At 34.5% G+C, this 15,646-nt stretch overlaps 1 protein-coding gene across 1 annotated transcript in view; it reads left to right on the plus strand.

Moving 5' to 3' along the window:
• Positions 1-15,646, plus strand: part of PDGFC (platelet derived growth factor C) — a 162,657-nt gene that overhangs the window by 110,442 nt on the left and 36,569 nt on the right. Inside the window, exon 3 of the mRNA XM_037497085.2 lies at positions 12,261-12,441. Within this exon, the coding sequence (XP_037352982.1) occupies positions 12,261-12,441 (181 nt within the window). The remainder of the gene's footprint in view (positions 1-12,260; positions 12,442-15,646) is intronic.

Raw genomic sequence — 15,646 nt, forward strand, 5'->3', positions numbered from 1 at the left:
TTTTAAATATTGAGCATAGAATCCCTTGTTTTAAAGGGATGGGGTCCCTCTCCCTTTTACTCCCCATATCTAACCAAGCCCCCATACTCAATATTTTAAAAGGGACCATTAGGAAATGCTAAGCATATCCAGCAAAATGTACCACCATATGTGCTTGGAACCCATTAGTCATGACTTGGTGATATAATGTACGTTCTTGACCTATGACAGGAATATTATTGCTGGAGTTACTGTACAAAAAAAAATATGATCATATTTGCCATCTGGTAAAATATGCTGTCTCGCCCAGGTTGAGGTTCACAAATGACTAAACCCACAATTACTCAGTTGCCCAAAGGCCCACAAGTAGAATGGAAAGTTGTCTGTGTTTCTTCTGATCCCTGCACTGAAGTTTGGGGAAGGGGAAGAGAGAGGAAACACACTGCTCTATCCACAGTTTATAGCCTTTGTAATTAGAAGTAATTCAGTTCTCTTATCAACCAAATGGAATGGGTCCAAATTAATGTGTTCTTTCCATAGTAAGATATAGTAGATAGGGCCTGGGGACTAGATTAAAAGCCTTCAGAGAGCTTAGCATCTAAGCTTTCTTTGGAATTTTCCTGTGTTGTCCAATATTTTATAGACATTTGACATATAGTTTGCATATTTTAAATTTTAACTGAAGTGAAAACATAAACAGCTTTTTAACTGAAATGAAAGTGCATAAATTGCTACAAAAGGGCCTTCCCTGGTGGCGCAGCCCTTGAGTGCAGGGCTGCGAAGTTGCCCACAGGCCGGGCCACTGGCGAGGGTCCCACATGGCGCACAGACCTCTCCTGCTGTGCCTGCTGCTCCCCTCAGCAGTGTACTTCGGTCCTTCTGTCTGTTCTGCTCCCTGCTCTGGCTCTGGTGAATTCTCTTACTCTCCCACGCTTCTGACTTTACCCAGTGCTTGTATAAATAAATAAATAAATAAAAAGACAAACAAACAAATAAATAAATCTTTTAAAAATAAATAAAATAAATAAATTGCTACAATGGCAACTTTTTAGAACTCAGATTTGCCTGTATGTGTGATAATTATACCTCTTTACAGGCATTTTTCTGAACAATGAGGTCTAATATCTACTTGGTTCTACTGAAGGAATATTAATAGGTAGTTCCTCACACTGCCCAATGATTTGGAACTCTTATGCTTTACTTTTATTATTTTATAAGATTAATAAAATTATGATGTAGAAGTGTGGTTGATTACTTTCATTATTAGACAAGGAAATTGAAGCAGGTAGATTAAAAAAATTGAAGCTCAGTGGGAAAAGTAGGTAGCATTCATGCACTAACACACCAAAAAAAGCTACTCTACCTTGTCTGTCAAGGAGTGAAAAATCAGAGAAAACATCTGGAGCAAAAGTGGAAATGAAGTGAGTGATACATTTGAAACTTAAAAACTGCTAAGTTTCTGGTAGCGCAGGAACCTATTAACCACTATGGTAGGTATGCTGGCTATGGTAGGCTGTAACGACAGCCCTTCAAGGGGTCATTTTAACAGGATAAAGGAATAAATAAATACAGAGCACAAGGAAAAATTTTAAAGTGAGAAGGGGAGAATAAAACAAAGCTAGGGCCAAAAAGGGATCTTGCAGAGGAAGGTGGATTTAGCCAAGTGGGCACTAAGCCTTGAATTTCTTATTTCCCTTTTCATTTCTCAAAATATGAAGTAATCGCCTTAGCAGGACTTATAACAGTGATCAAATCACCTAACAATCTGAAATGTTTCCTTTCATATAAAGGTTTTTTTTTGTGTTGTTTTTAAGAAATGACAGTCCTTTTTTCTTTTTTTTTTTCTTTTTGGCCTCATGGTATAATCTGGCTCTATGAAAAATAGAATCCCATGTAATCCCCTAAATTGTTCATCACTGGAAATACAAGTGCTGGTCCTATCAATGGAAAAAACTCAACAGTTTAAAAGTTATCACACTTTAACATATGATATGACTAGGATGAATTTTTTCCTCCTTTCTGAAATTCTACGGTCACCATGAAAGTTTTGAAATTCTTTTTCCTTTGTCAAGTTTTGAAATCTCAAGAAATGTTATTGATGTGTATACATCACCTGACTTCCATTCAGTGGTTTACGTTAGTCTCCAAGATTGCTTTGCTAAGGAAACTCCTTTTTTTTGTATCCGTTTTACCACATTCTGTCCCTGGAGTCTGCATATGTTTTTTGTTGTTTAAAATATTGTAAAAGATTTACTGCATATTTGATAATGTACTTCCTTAAAATAAATACATGCTTACTTGACTTATGGAGTAATATAACAACGAAAGTGGTGTAAGTTGAATTTTGCCTCTACCTGCTCTCTAAATATCAATACTCTACAGATAAACATGTATATGTGGGTGTATGTATATATGTATACATATATTTATATATGAGGGATACATACACACATTTATGTATATTTAGAGTATGGATATCTAGAGTACATGTGTACATAAATATGGATGTACACATACGTATATATATATATATATTCTATATGGTGATCACTGAAAAAAAGATAGAAAAAACAAATTAAGTTTCTGTTACTTGTTTGGGGCATTCCAGTAATTTAAAATCATAGAGATGAATAAAAGATTAAGAAATCTAGAAAATGAACGGGATTTTCTTTAGATAATAAAAACTTTATCAAGCTTCTTCTTTATGCCAGTTCCCATTCTATTATTTCTTCTTAGAACCACACTCATTGGTGTTATATCTGATAAGACATGTATTTATCAGGAGTCAGATGGAGCATATGTAAAATGAATCCCAAAATATGCTTTGTGTTCTAAAGGCTGACTTTTGAAGGTGTGATTGTGCTGACAGTATATAAGAAGGATTTTGTCCCTAAGACAGCCCTTGTAGTTGATAAGTCCCCCACTTAGCGTGGCACTTTGTAAGTTTTGTGTAGTAACATAGTCAGGAGGAGGCAGCTTTGTTCCCGGGTGGGATTAGAGCTTCTGATCTTGGATCTGCATGGTCAGAGGCCACCTTGCGCAATGTGATACATTTTTCGGACTCCACGGTACATTTGCATGGCTGCCTGGAACTTCCATTAATGTGTTTTCCTCTCACTTTGTAATACATTGGTATTTATAAGTTGGTTTCCATGGATATTGCTTGTAGAAAATTATAATATGTGCTGATATAATATGTATTCAAGAGACTTTGGAAAATCATTAAACTTTCTGGAAAATACAGTAGTGAGTGTATTCTAATAATATGTTGTGTGTTTAAAACTGCATTTTTTTTAATGTACCTAAACACTAAAGGGAATGTGATTTGGTTCTTAAACCACGAGGGAAAAATGACCTTCTAGTCTATCTAGTTCAGTTGTTCATTTGCCAAGGAGGATCCTGCGTCTCGAGTCATTGTATACTTGGCCTGTGGCTCAGTACATGTTCCTTGAAATCACCATTTTAGCAGTCGGGACCAAAATGCTCTGCACATTTGTTTGTGTTTGTTCAAGTGCTGACCCCGGGATCTGTTCTTCCCAGTGTCAAAATTTTGAGTGATATATCCTGTTGGAGGACTGAAATTTCAGAGAAGTTATTCTCACAAATCATTCTAATATGATATAATACCATGTAAATCTTTAAACAACAAATACCAAGTAAAAAAACCCCTCATGTCCAGAAACTATACCCCAAATTCCCTTAATAGCCCAAAAGAAAATTTTCCTTTTACTTTCATATTTTCTAAACCAAACTTATTGTATCATTTGCAAAAACATTATCATCTAAAGGTAAAGGTGTATCTAAATAGATAAGCCTTTTAAAATGCCTTATGTCACTAATCAGCCAGTAAATTATTTTCTTTTAAAATCATGCCTGAATTCAGATAATACTTTGATAAGCAGAGCATAACCCTATTCAGATTTTTTTTATCATGCTACTAAATGTTTTTGTAAAGCTGGTAGAAAAATACATACGGATATTTGTACCCTTCTGCAGGATGAAGTCCATTGCTCACATATATGGTTGTGATGCTAGGAATTATATTAAAAAGACAGAATTTACCACTTACTGAGCAGCTTACTTATTAGGCATTTTTCTAAACACTTCATATACATTCTTTTATTTAATTCTCATATTTAATCCTTAATTCTAATAACAACAAATTAAAAATAAATAAGAATCACACAAAAAATAAAATAAATACATGCAAATTTTATATGCATGAATTATCAAGTTGACTGCTCATTTATTTGAATTACTCTTTCTTTTTTAAATATTTATTTATTTATTTATACAAGCACTGGGTACAGTCAGAAGTGCGGGAGGGTGAGAGAATTCACCAGAGCCAGAGCAGGGAGCAAAGCAGGCAGAAGAACCGAAGTACCCTGCTGAGGGGAGCAGCGGGCAGCAGGAGAGGTCTGTGCGCCACGTGGGACCCTCCTCTGGTGGCCGGGGAGCAGCCGGGGATCGAGCCGGCACTGAAGAAGCTGCGAGCAGCTTCGCAACCCAGCGCTCAACCACTGTGCCACTGGGGAGACCCTCATTTATTTGAATTACTCTTACTGGTTCCTCAGCCACTGAACAAGATCTTTTGACCTACTTGAATGAAGACACACAATACAACAATCTTAGGCATTAATGAATATTTTCTCCATTTTAAAGAATATGTTCTGTGTGTAACAATTTTCCCTCTGACTTATTTCACAAACCATATTTTCTAGATCCATTCATATTGCTACAGACAGTAGAATTTCATCTTTTTTTATAGCTGACTAGTTGTTTATTGGATATACGTATCACAAAGGAAATGAATGAACTAAATAAAACAAAAATAAGCTTTTAGATTATAAAACCAAATAGTGGTTACCAGAAGGGAAGGGGTCAGGGAGTTGGTAAGTCAGGTAAAAGGAGTTCATTATATGGTGGATAGATTTGATCTTTTAGTGGTGGACTTAATGTAACATATAGAGATATTAATTTATAATGATCTGCCCTTGAAACATAATATTTGAATGGAATGTTGCTTCAATGAAAATGGTTAAAATTGTTACTATGAATGTTTTTATTTCTAATTTCTATTGTGGACTTTTTTTCTCTATTCAGTTTCTGGGTTTTTTTTTTTTGCTGAAAAAAACTATAGATATGTACATATTGATATTATATTTAGTCGATTTATTAAATTCTCTTATTTTAGATGCTTTTTTTTAAACAAAACTTTTCAACTGTCTTTGACACCTGTGTTTCTCTTTTACCCATCCCATCTCATATCACATCTTCCTTAAAAGCATACACAGCATATAAATATTCTTTGTTTATGCTGAAAGCATTAATATCTGTTTTCTCAGCAACTTTTTAGTATGCAGTTTAATCATTAAGTCATCCATTTAACTTAATTTTTCATATTTTTATGCCATAATGCTACATAAAATATACTTAACAAATTTTAAAAACAAATGTCATCTGTAATGATATCTTCTTTTTCATTCCTTTGTAAATTCTTGACATTCACAATTTCTCTCTCTCCCTGCCTCCTCCCAGAACTATATTTTGGTTATAATTCAGAATTCTAATTTTCTTTAATAGATACCTTTTATAATTCTTATCTTCATTAGTTTCCCTTGATTTGCTGAATTTTTCTGGTGTTGTTGACTTAATTCATGGCTTGTAAATCTGTGATATTTTTATTTAGTTCTAATATAATTTTAAACTTTTCCTATATTTAAAACCACACCCTGTACATGTACAAATTAAACACTTCTCATAGGTAGGACTCACATTTTCATGAGGATTATTCATCATGTAGTGTGTGTGCTTGTTGGTTTGACTTACACATTTCTTTTAGGATTAACATTTTAATAAAGAATTTAGAATGGCTAAACATTGAAAGTTATGGAATTTAAAAAAATCTGTTTTGATTGCTGTATAGTATTCCATTGTGTGTTTATACCACATAGTTTTAATCCATTCATCTGCTTTTGGGCACTTAGGCTGTTTCCTTATCTTGACTGTTATAAATAGAGCTCCAGTAAGCACAGAAGTGCAGGTTTCCTTTCCAATTAGTGGTTTTGTATTTTTTGTTTTGTTTGTTTCATTATTTGCACCAACATGGATGGAGCGGGAAGGGATTATGCTAAGTGAAATAAGCCAAAAAGAGAAATAAATACCAGATGGTGTCACTCATAGATGGGATATAGAAAAAACAAACAAAAGTCAGACAAACACACACTTTAAAACCAACCCTTGAAAGCTGACCCTGGATCTGGGGTTTTCAGAGGAGGTGAGAAAGGAGATGTTTTGGGGGGAGCACAATCATGGTGACTACACCTGAGGGGAAATCCTATACTATCAAAACATTGACAAGGATGTGGAACAATGGTACTTCAATAACAATAAGTAAATTAAAAATAAATAAAAGGAATTATACAATAAAATAAATATCTAAAATTTACATGCACGAATTATCAAGTGGACTAATCATTTATTTGAGTAACACACAAATTTTCTGCAATTAGGTCTCAAAATAAAACAAATATAACAATATGGGCATGTTTTAAATAAAATAGTTTGACTAAGCACTTAAGAGCATGGGCTCGTAATAAATATAATTATTATTTTTTGAAGTTATTTTTATGTAAGTTAAATATTTTGGTGTCCAAATAGGGATCTAAGATTTTTAATATGAGCTGTAATCTAATCTGCTAACCTGAAGTATAAACCAGCAATCTCTGTAGTATAATTGTCATCAATAATTTTATTATTTTCCTCAACAACTGAGTCTTCAGTTGTTTATTTGTTTCACTCCACCCTCAGTTTTGATAATTCGTGGGATGATTTCATGAACAGAGTTTTAGTTAATATGAACTAGAAACAGACTGTTTTGCAGGATTGCTTTATTTTTATTGAAAGAACCTGGCTGTCTGACAATTCTGTTAACCAATGACTTTATTTCTTTGTTATATTCCTTATAATTCTGGGAGTAAGAGTGCAGTTCTCTTATCCTCACAGTTTTTAAATTCCCACATGAGTACAAAAATTTTGTCTACAATACCAGACTTGTTTGTTAAACATAAAAGAACATAAATCCTCCATGGGTCCCCAGGGGTATGTTAGAGAAAGGGAGAGATCATTATAAACCACTTAGCACTGTGTGCTCTGTATCATGTTGCCGTGAGAAAGTGATGTTTGATTGGCTCATAAAATAGATTTAGTAAATCCTTTAAATACTGATGTAAGCAATTGTGCATGTTGGAAATTAATACCTGAGAGTGTATTATAAGGATTACCATGTCTCCAGCACAGTCACCTGGTGTGCATAGCCTTCTGAATTTAAGAATGGTTATGTTTTGTGCTTTTACTTTTATGTGTCAAATGTTACTTGGTTCTGTCATCTTTCCCTTTGGCTAAGCCTGTGGTGCCTTTTGTCATTATCTTCTCTGCTTTTTCTTCCTGAAAATGAATAAATGACTCTATAACTTGAACCTACTTATAATATAGCAACCAACTCACCAACTTGGAAATGAATTCTACACTCAGCAAATAGGATTCGAGCAGAAAAAATAAAGAAAAACCTTCAAATTATTAGGAAAGACCACTGACTTCAATGCCTGCATCTATTTCTGGTTACACACTTCACTCTCAAACCATTTGAGGCAAACTATGAAATCAGGTGGCAGTGGTTTTTGTTCTGTTTCTATTTCAAAGACTAGATGTAACCATTGAGCCTGGGGATACTTTCCAGATAGTTCTTCACTTGGTCTAATTTACATGATCTTGAATATGTTTTACATTAAAACTTTGCTATTTTTATGATCATATCCTTTAGCAAGTGGGTTTACTGTTTTAAGAGGTAAAACTAAACCTTAGTAAGTAATGAGTTTATTAATACTTTTCAGTTTCTTGGACATCTAAGCTATTGTTCTACATTAATGGTAAAATAATTGGATAAAAGTTATATTGTTATATGGTCCCACTTTTGAAAAAAATTCTTAAAAATTGTTATGAAACAATAACATTTGTTCAGTTTTTCTGCTTTATAGGCAAGCAACAGTACTTTTTAAGATGTTCATTTTATTTCACTTTCATGGAATGCAAAACTGTGTAGATTTTGAAAGTAGTGTGATAAATGTAAGTGGCAGACTTGTATGAGCTTGTGAGAATTAATTGCCTGTTGTCTAACTGTAAATCCAGAAATTGTTAAAAAAGATTAGGGTTTTTTTTTTAATGGCATCAAATTCAATAGAAAAATCTTCATGAAAAAAGTAATAATGTACTTGTCACTCCTCTATTATTTTAAGGATAGTGATTTTTGTCTTAGGATATAAATTGGATAAGGCCAAGTTTAAGACTTATTTGTTCCTAAATAAATTCTTAACATGTATAATCTAGATATTTCCGTGTGTGGTTAAAAACTCCTTCCAAACACTTTAAAAGAGCTTGCAAATCAGATAAACACATAATGGTGTTGCTTTTTTGTTTTTAAAACAGGAATAAAACAAAAATGATATACAATAAAATACCTATGTGCCTTAAGTTTAGGTTTCTTAAATATGATGTTCTTTTCTCTTAAGGCTCTTTTCTATCAAAAAAGGTTTTAACAGTTGTTTTGAGAATAGTCTGAAAAAAAGTTTTGAAGCTCTGTCCTATCCAACCAGTTTATTGAAAATGACTTCATAATTGCCATATTTTGGTTTTCACCTTCTTTGATCTTTTTTTAGCACTTTGTGCTTCGACCCCTTCTGCTTCCCTCTTCCCTTGGCTCAGTGATTATGACTCAGGATGTTTCCATCTTATGTCCTTGATTGCTGCTTTTCTGTTAAAGAATCTTCCTATCCACATTTGAAATGTGTTGTTACCTGACATTCCTTAAATAGATGATGAAACCACATCTATGTTACTCCCTCCCTGGAATCTCCGTAGCTTATTTGCTTAAGTTTTATCTGCTACTAGGATGGCAAATTCAGCAGCCTACTTGGACAGTGACCCAAATAAATTTAAAAAAAAAATCTAAGTATTTAAAAAAAAGGGCAGCATAAAAAAAATACTGATTTTTCAAAGTGAAAAAGAACACATCCTATATAAACTATGTACATGACCCAACCTCAGTTGCTTTGGAGGAATGAAGGTCTAATGCTCATTCTTCTTTCCTGAACACTGCTGCTATGTTTACTTTGTGCCCAGCATGCAGGTGTTAGAAATAAAGTAATAAATTAGAAAAAGATACCTCCTCTCCTGGAGCTGACACCAGTCTGGAGATGTGTGTCTTCATGGAGTCCCATTAAGACTAATGCTATTTAGGGGGCTCCCTGGTGGTGCAAGGGGTTAAGACACAACTTATGAAGCTATCTGCAGCCACTGCAGCATGAGTTTGACCCCCGGCCAGGGAGATACCCACATGGCACAGCAGACCTCATCCACTGCTCCCCTCATCAGTGTATTTCAGTCAATCTGACTGTTCTGTTCCCCACTCTGTCTCTGGTGAATCCTCTCCACCTCCACCACCCCTGTACCTCTAGCCTGTACCCCAGTTCTTCTATGTATAAATAAATAAATCCTTTTTAAAAAGACTATTGATATTTAGTATTACAGGGACTGCAATTTTTTAAGCCAGAAATCTAGATTTTTGTGTAAAATTTTACCTTTTATTGACTTTATTCAGATAACACCTGTTAAAATTGTGCTTACCTGTTTGCAACATTGCCTGACAAAATAATAGTCTAGCATTTGACATCTGCTCACCTACACCTATTTTTCCAGCTTGATTTCATCTACTCCTTTGTTTCCGTCCTCTATTCACAATTGACCGCGCCTGGCGCCTTCTTTCTTCTATTACATCTTAAGTATTGTGCTTCGCGCTAGAATGCATTTCCACTTTCCCCCTTCCACCCCTGGTCAGTCAGTACTCATTGACAGCCCGAATGTTTCTTGTAAGATGACTCTAATCTCACTGTATAGAATTACTTTCACCATGCCAGTATTCCACAGAGTGTCCTGCATATTCTCATTAGAGCACTCACCCAAGTGTTTTATGGACCCTGAGCTCAAAGAAACTATAGTTTCATCTTTGTATTCTGAGACTCTAGCACAGCACTTTGCATCAGGTCAGTGTTGCATGAAGACTTGTAGAATGACTGACCAGATCTGAAATCTGGCTCTCTTCAAATTTGCAGTGGTGGTAACCTACATCACATAGGTTTCATTCCCAAGCACAGAACCAACAGACACTCGATGAATAGAAGCTTTGTTTCACAAGTAAACAATCTTAATATAAAAGTACCCTTTGATTTAAAGTGCTGGTAATCAATTTTGTACCAGGTATATCTGAAATAACTACTTAGGTTGGCTCCTGGCCCCACCCCTGGCAGGTGCCAGTACACACTTACCCCAGAACTGCTGGAATGTTATACTGGCTGACTGGTGCATTTGTAATTAATGACAACCTCACACTTGTTATATGATGGAGCAGAACTACACTCTCCCTTATATATCTGAGATTTCTTATTGATTGATTCCTAAGGTAATGTTAAGTGGTATGTGTGGGGGTGGGGCAAAATAATGCAAGAGAGATATGAGGAGCAGACTTTCTTGACTGGCAACTGTGGATCAGCAATATTCCAGGCACTGCACACGTGCCCTCCTGTTTTTTCTTTTTTAAAGCATCCTTGTTAGTTGGATGGTATTTTGCTCAATTTAAGGTTGAGGGGAATGAGGCTGAAAGGGGTCAAGTTATGTGTCCTAAGAATTCTAGGTACTTCTTTAGAATGAAGGTTTGTAAGTGGAATTAGTTTATTATTTATTTTTGATCTGCTTCAACAGGTTGTCTCTACTGTGAACTCAGTACTGCACAGAATGTATTATTATTTTTAATTGTCTGGTATCTGCTGAGTTTACATCTACCTTTAAATTTCTTTTAAAATCTGCCAGTGGTTCTCAACCATGTCAGATTTCCTTTTTAACAAGTTATGTGACATCCTCTTTAGAATTATGAAGTACAATTCAAAAAAGTCATCATCTACTTTTATGTGAATTGCTAAATAATTAATAAAGTGACCTGCTTGCTTTATAAAGCTGAAATAATAACAAAATAATTTATATTAAAATAATGTATTTCAGCACATAAGCACATCAGCACTTCACATTAGAAAAATGACAGGAAATGTCAGGCATGTCTTTCTCTTAAGTAGACTCACTGTGAATGTGGCAGGGGTAGATATAGGCTAATATATATGTTTTAATTGTGATGCGATGATGTAAACAATGTTCCTATTAATGATGCATTTTTTCCAAAATAGCAAGTAAATCTTGATTAAGTTCCAAAGTATAGAAACTTCATTTAATTTATTTAATAGTTAAATTTCTGGAAAACTTGGCTTAAATTGGATGAGCAAAAATATCACCAAAAATGAATGTCCAGTAATTGTTTGAAAGACATGGAATACATGGGACACATGGTCATTTATAGGTCTTTCTGTTGCCAAACACCCATATACCCTGACATCTCCTAGTGCCCCCCTCACCCCTGTTGTTGAGACACCCTAAAATGCCTCTACACAGTTCAAAAACATTTTAAGGTGCAATACTGATGTCAATGATAAAGTACCACTGATCTAAACCTTCCAAAACCAAAGCTGATGTTTTTAAAAAAATTTTAATAGGGTTGATGGTCTGAAACTAATGGGCTATATACCAGGAATGAAACCTGGGGTAAAACTGTCATGTCCAGTTGGAAATTAAATAGAATAGTGCATTAATTCAGTCTCAGATATGATTGCGCAATACAAATTATTTAAGTTTTCAGATGACTAGCAAATTTGGAGTTTGTAAACAGTATAATGGGAGAGCTTGGAAGACTCATTTATTTCATTGGGAATGTATTGTTAGTTGTATATCATCTCTGGAATATTGGATTATATTTACACAGCCAAATTTGAAATCAAACAGTGGTCCCTATCATTTTATCTCTGGGCATGGGATATTTTGTTGTTTTCTGTTTTTGTTTTTGTTTTTTTTTCATTTAGTGAAATTTTGATTTACCATTGATTTATAGTTCTATATAAATTTGGGGGTTGCATCGTCACCTCTGTGTGTGTGTAGACCTCACCTCACCCACCAGCAGGGCACTAGCACCTGTCCCAGTATCTGAAGCATGCCCTCTGCCCTCTGCCCTTCCCTCCCATCCTTTTCCCCTCCCCATTCTGGTAACCACTATATTGAACAGGGAATTTGAATCACCAGCATAAAAGATGATAATTTTTTTGGTCTCTTTTCTTTTTGTCTCTTTGCAGGTATGATTTTGTAGAAGTTGAGGAACCCAGCGATGGAACTGTATTAGGGCGCTGGTGTGGTTCTGGTTCTGTGCCAGGAAAACAGATTTCTAAAGGAAATCAAATCCGGATAAGATTTGTGTCTGATGAATATTTCCCTTCTGAACCAGGGTTCTGCATCCACTACAACATTGTTGTGCCAGTAAGTATCACTTAGTGATCCCCTTATTGGCATGGGTCAGTGGGGTTACTGCCATCCGGGCATTCGTTGAGCCATGTGTCAAATGGCAACTAAGTGGACCTGTGCTGACCTGCAGAAAGCAGAGCTCTATGGAGATGTAGCTAGGAGACCTTCTTCTAGTAATCTGCCTATACTTAGGAAAACAGTAGGCCTTGAACTTGGAGAAACAAGAGGACATGATGGGTCTCTCTTGCCTTATTAGTATAACTTGGTGATTTTAATCATGTCAAATTGCTCTCTGGAGTCATTATTGATCATGAATTTCACATGCTCACAAGTTTTGATTCTTTGGGGTTTAAATTTACTTCAACACTCCTCTGTGGTTTTTTCTCCTGTCCTTTTTCTTGGTTCCATAAATCCGTCTTCTTTCTCAGTAGCCACTCTCATTCTACTTTCTGTTGCTGCCCTCAAAATGGTGAGATTTGATGAGTAAGAATTTGACACTTGACAAGTGATTTTGCAGAATGTATAAAATCATTGTTGTATATTTCTAAATGTATTCCTCCCTCCATGCCTCCCACACCTCCCTCCCACCTCACACACATATACAACACTTACTAACTGGGTAACAACCCATCAGTCTTATCTGTGTACTGATGACTGTAAACCTTAGGGAAGAAAGTTTGTCTTTTGGAGAACAGACTTGAGAGTTATTGTGACATTTACTCAGGGTCAAGTGCCCTTCAGGCTCCTGGGTCTACCCTGATACTTTTTCTTTTTTGCTAGGGATGAACTTTGTTATCAAGATACCCAGATCCCTGGAGAGAGTGGCCTCACTTACTGCAAACTCAGCACTGCATTGGGAACTACTGGCCACTATAGTTTCTTCTTAACTTTGTCATGATAAGAATGATATTAACCACAAGTCCATAGTAGACCATAATTCCCTGAATGGAAGTTTGTTGGTAATGCCTTGCACAACCTTGCAGTTGCTCATTTTAATTTCACAGAAATTCAGCCTTGTCCTTCGAGTTGTCTGAACCCCCCTCTGGCTGCATCAGCTTCTCATTTGCTTTGTGTTACCTGTCTTGCTGTTGTACTAGTGAGGATTTATAGACTAGAAAACTGAAGAATAACTTAACGACACCAGATCTTGGCCCTGTTATATCATTAGGCTATATTACCAAGAAAACATTCTTGCGCTACTTGAAGAATTGAGCTGTTTTTGGTTTTGGTGGAGGGAGGAGGGAAAAGTACATCCTAAATAGTTCAAGAATTTAGTCCATTCTTATGACATTGTAGCTATCATTGGGTATGATCATCCTTACTCGATTTTAATATTTTATACAGTGATTATTTTATGTCGGTCACACAGAAAAAAAATCTTAGCATTTAGTTACATTTTCTCTGGAACAAATTATAAGAGAGTTTATTTTAATATTTTTTGTTTCACAAGCATAAGAAACAACACTGCCATCTTTAAGATTCCTCCTGATCACCATGTATCTTAGGGGTTTTAATATATTAGTTAAAATTTAACTCATATACTAATATTATATACAATATAACTAATATATAGACTGTAACTAATATGTTAGTTAAAGCATATATATATATGTAACTGACAGTTAATATAGCCTCAAATCTGCCATAAAAATTATATCCACCTTTGTAAGATGACTTATCCACCCTTTTCCTCTCAACTAATGGACAAGACAGCATATCAGCAAGGGGTTTCTTGTTCTTTTAGATGAAGTGATGCTGATCTAATATTTAAAGATTTTATTTGTTATATAGTCATATATTTTTCTTTGTAGTGTTGTGACTTCACAATCCTTTTCTTGAAACCCAGTCCCTTTAAAATAAGACCTAAAAGAAATTCACCTTTCCATTTTACTCTTTTAAGTTATTCATAAGGCCAAATTTTACTTAGAAAAAAAAAACTGCTGCACAAGATGTTCACCTGAAATTACAGCTAGTTGCCTGTAGCTTAAAAAAGAAAACACTGTAGATTTACTATATAACTTTTAATCCTTTTGCATTTTAATGCTAATTTTGAGAATTATTAGTGAAAAAATATATATGCCCAGTCATGCCCAATTAATAAACAATAAAGAAGTAAGCTCATGCAAATTGATGCCAAATGATATATTTCAGCTTTTATGAATGTACATAAGGAGTTAATAATGTCTTTGATTTTTTTTTCTTCTTGCTGAAAAAGAAAAAAATAAAGGTCTGGTAGATTAGCAGTGAGAGATTGTTTGGGAAGAAATGAAGCAAAACTGAAATAAAACAGTGCAAGCTTGTTTCTATTTGGAGGCCACACACATTGCCAGTCCAGCACACATTTCGTGAAGATCTCTTAGAAAAGAAAATTTCTTGTTTAATTTTGGAGTAATTTATAATAGATTATGTATGTTTTACTCTGTGTACTGTAGCATAAGCACCATTATTTAAAAATGTGAAGAAACTTAAAAAGGCCAGAAAATAAGATCTTTTCTTCTAGTATCAAAAAGTATGAAAAGTTTTATTTAAAAAAACAATCTTAATGTAAAAAATATTGCATATTTTTGTCAGATAATTACTTCAAAAAAGCCATATTATTTTTTTAATAAATACAAAATCCAAATCTGAATATTTTAGTGATTTTATTCTTTACACATAGAGCTATTCTTTTTTGAGTATATTATTTTGTGTTTATATATATATTTTTAATGGTAAGAGATACAAGGATTTTCTTTTTCTCACTCAGATCTGGTTAGTGTTTTGAAGGATATTAAGCTACCACTAAGCTACCACATTTTTTATTATTTTATTTTAAAAGAATATAATCTAATGTTTCTGATCAAAGGTTTTAACAAAACATTTTCAGCAATTTATTTACTCTAATTTTCCATTTAATGAATGGATCTGTCTTGATTAAGAAAAATAGGGGCTGCAGGCATCATACCAACTGACTCTATTTTTATGCTCTTTTATTTATTGCTTGCAAAGGGGAATGTGGGGTGATGATTGCACTGAGGACTTCTTTAACTCCCAACACACCAGTGAAGCTTGTCTTCTTTTATGTTTCTTCTAAATTTGTTCAATTTTTATGAATTTACTTTTTCTTTTTTAACATGTGTACTCAATCCCACTTGTTCAAATGGCACATACTTTTGATTCTTGTTAGTAAAATTATATCCAAAGATTAAAGAAGACTGGAGTCTAGTATGCAAGCATTATA

Source organism: Talpa occidentalis, unplaced genomic scaffold, assembly GCF_014898055.3.
Source record: "Talpa occidentalis isolate TD23 unplaced genomic scaffold, MPIMG_talOcc4v2.1 talOcc4.8, whole genome shotgun sequence".
NCBI lineage: Eukaryota > Metazoa > Chordata > Mammalia > Eulipotyphla > Talpidae > Talpa > Talpa occidentalis.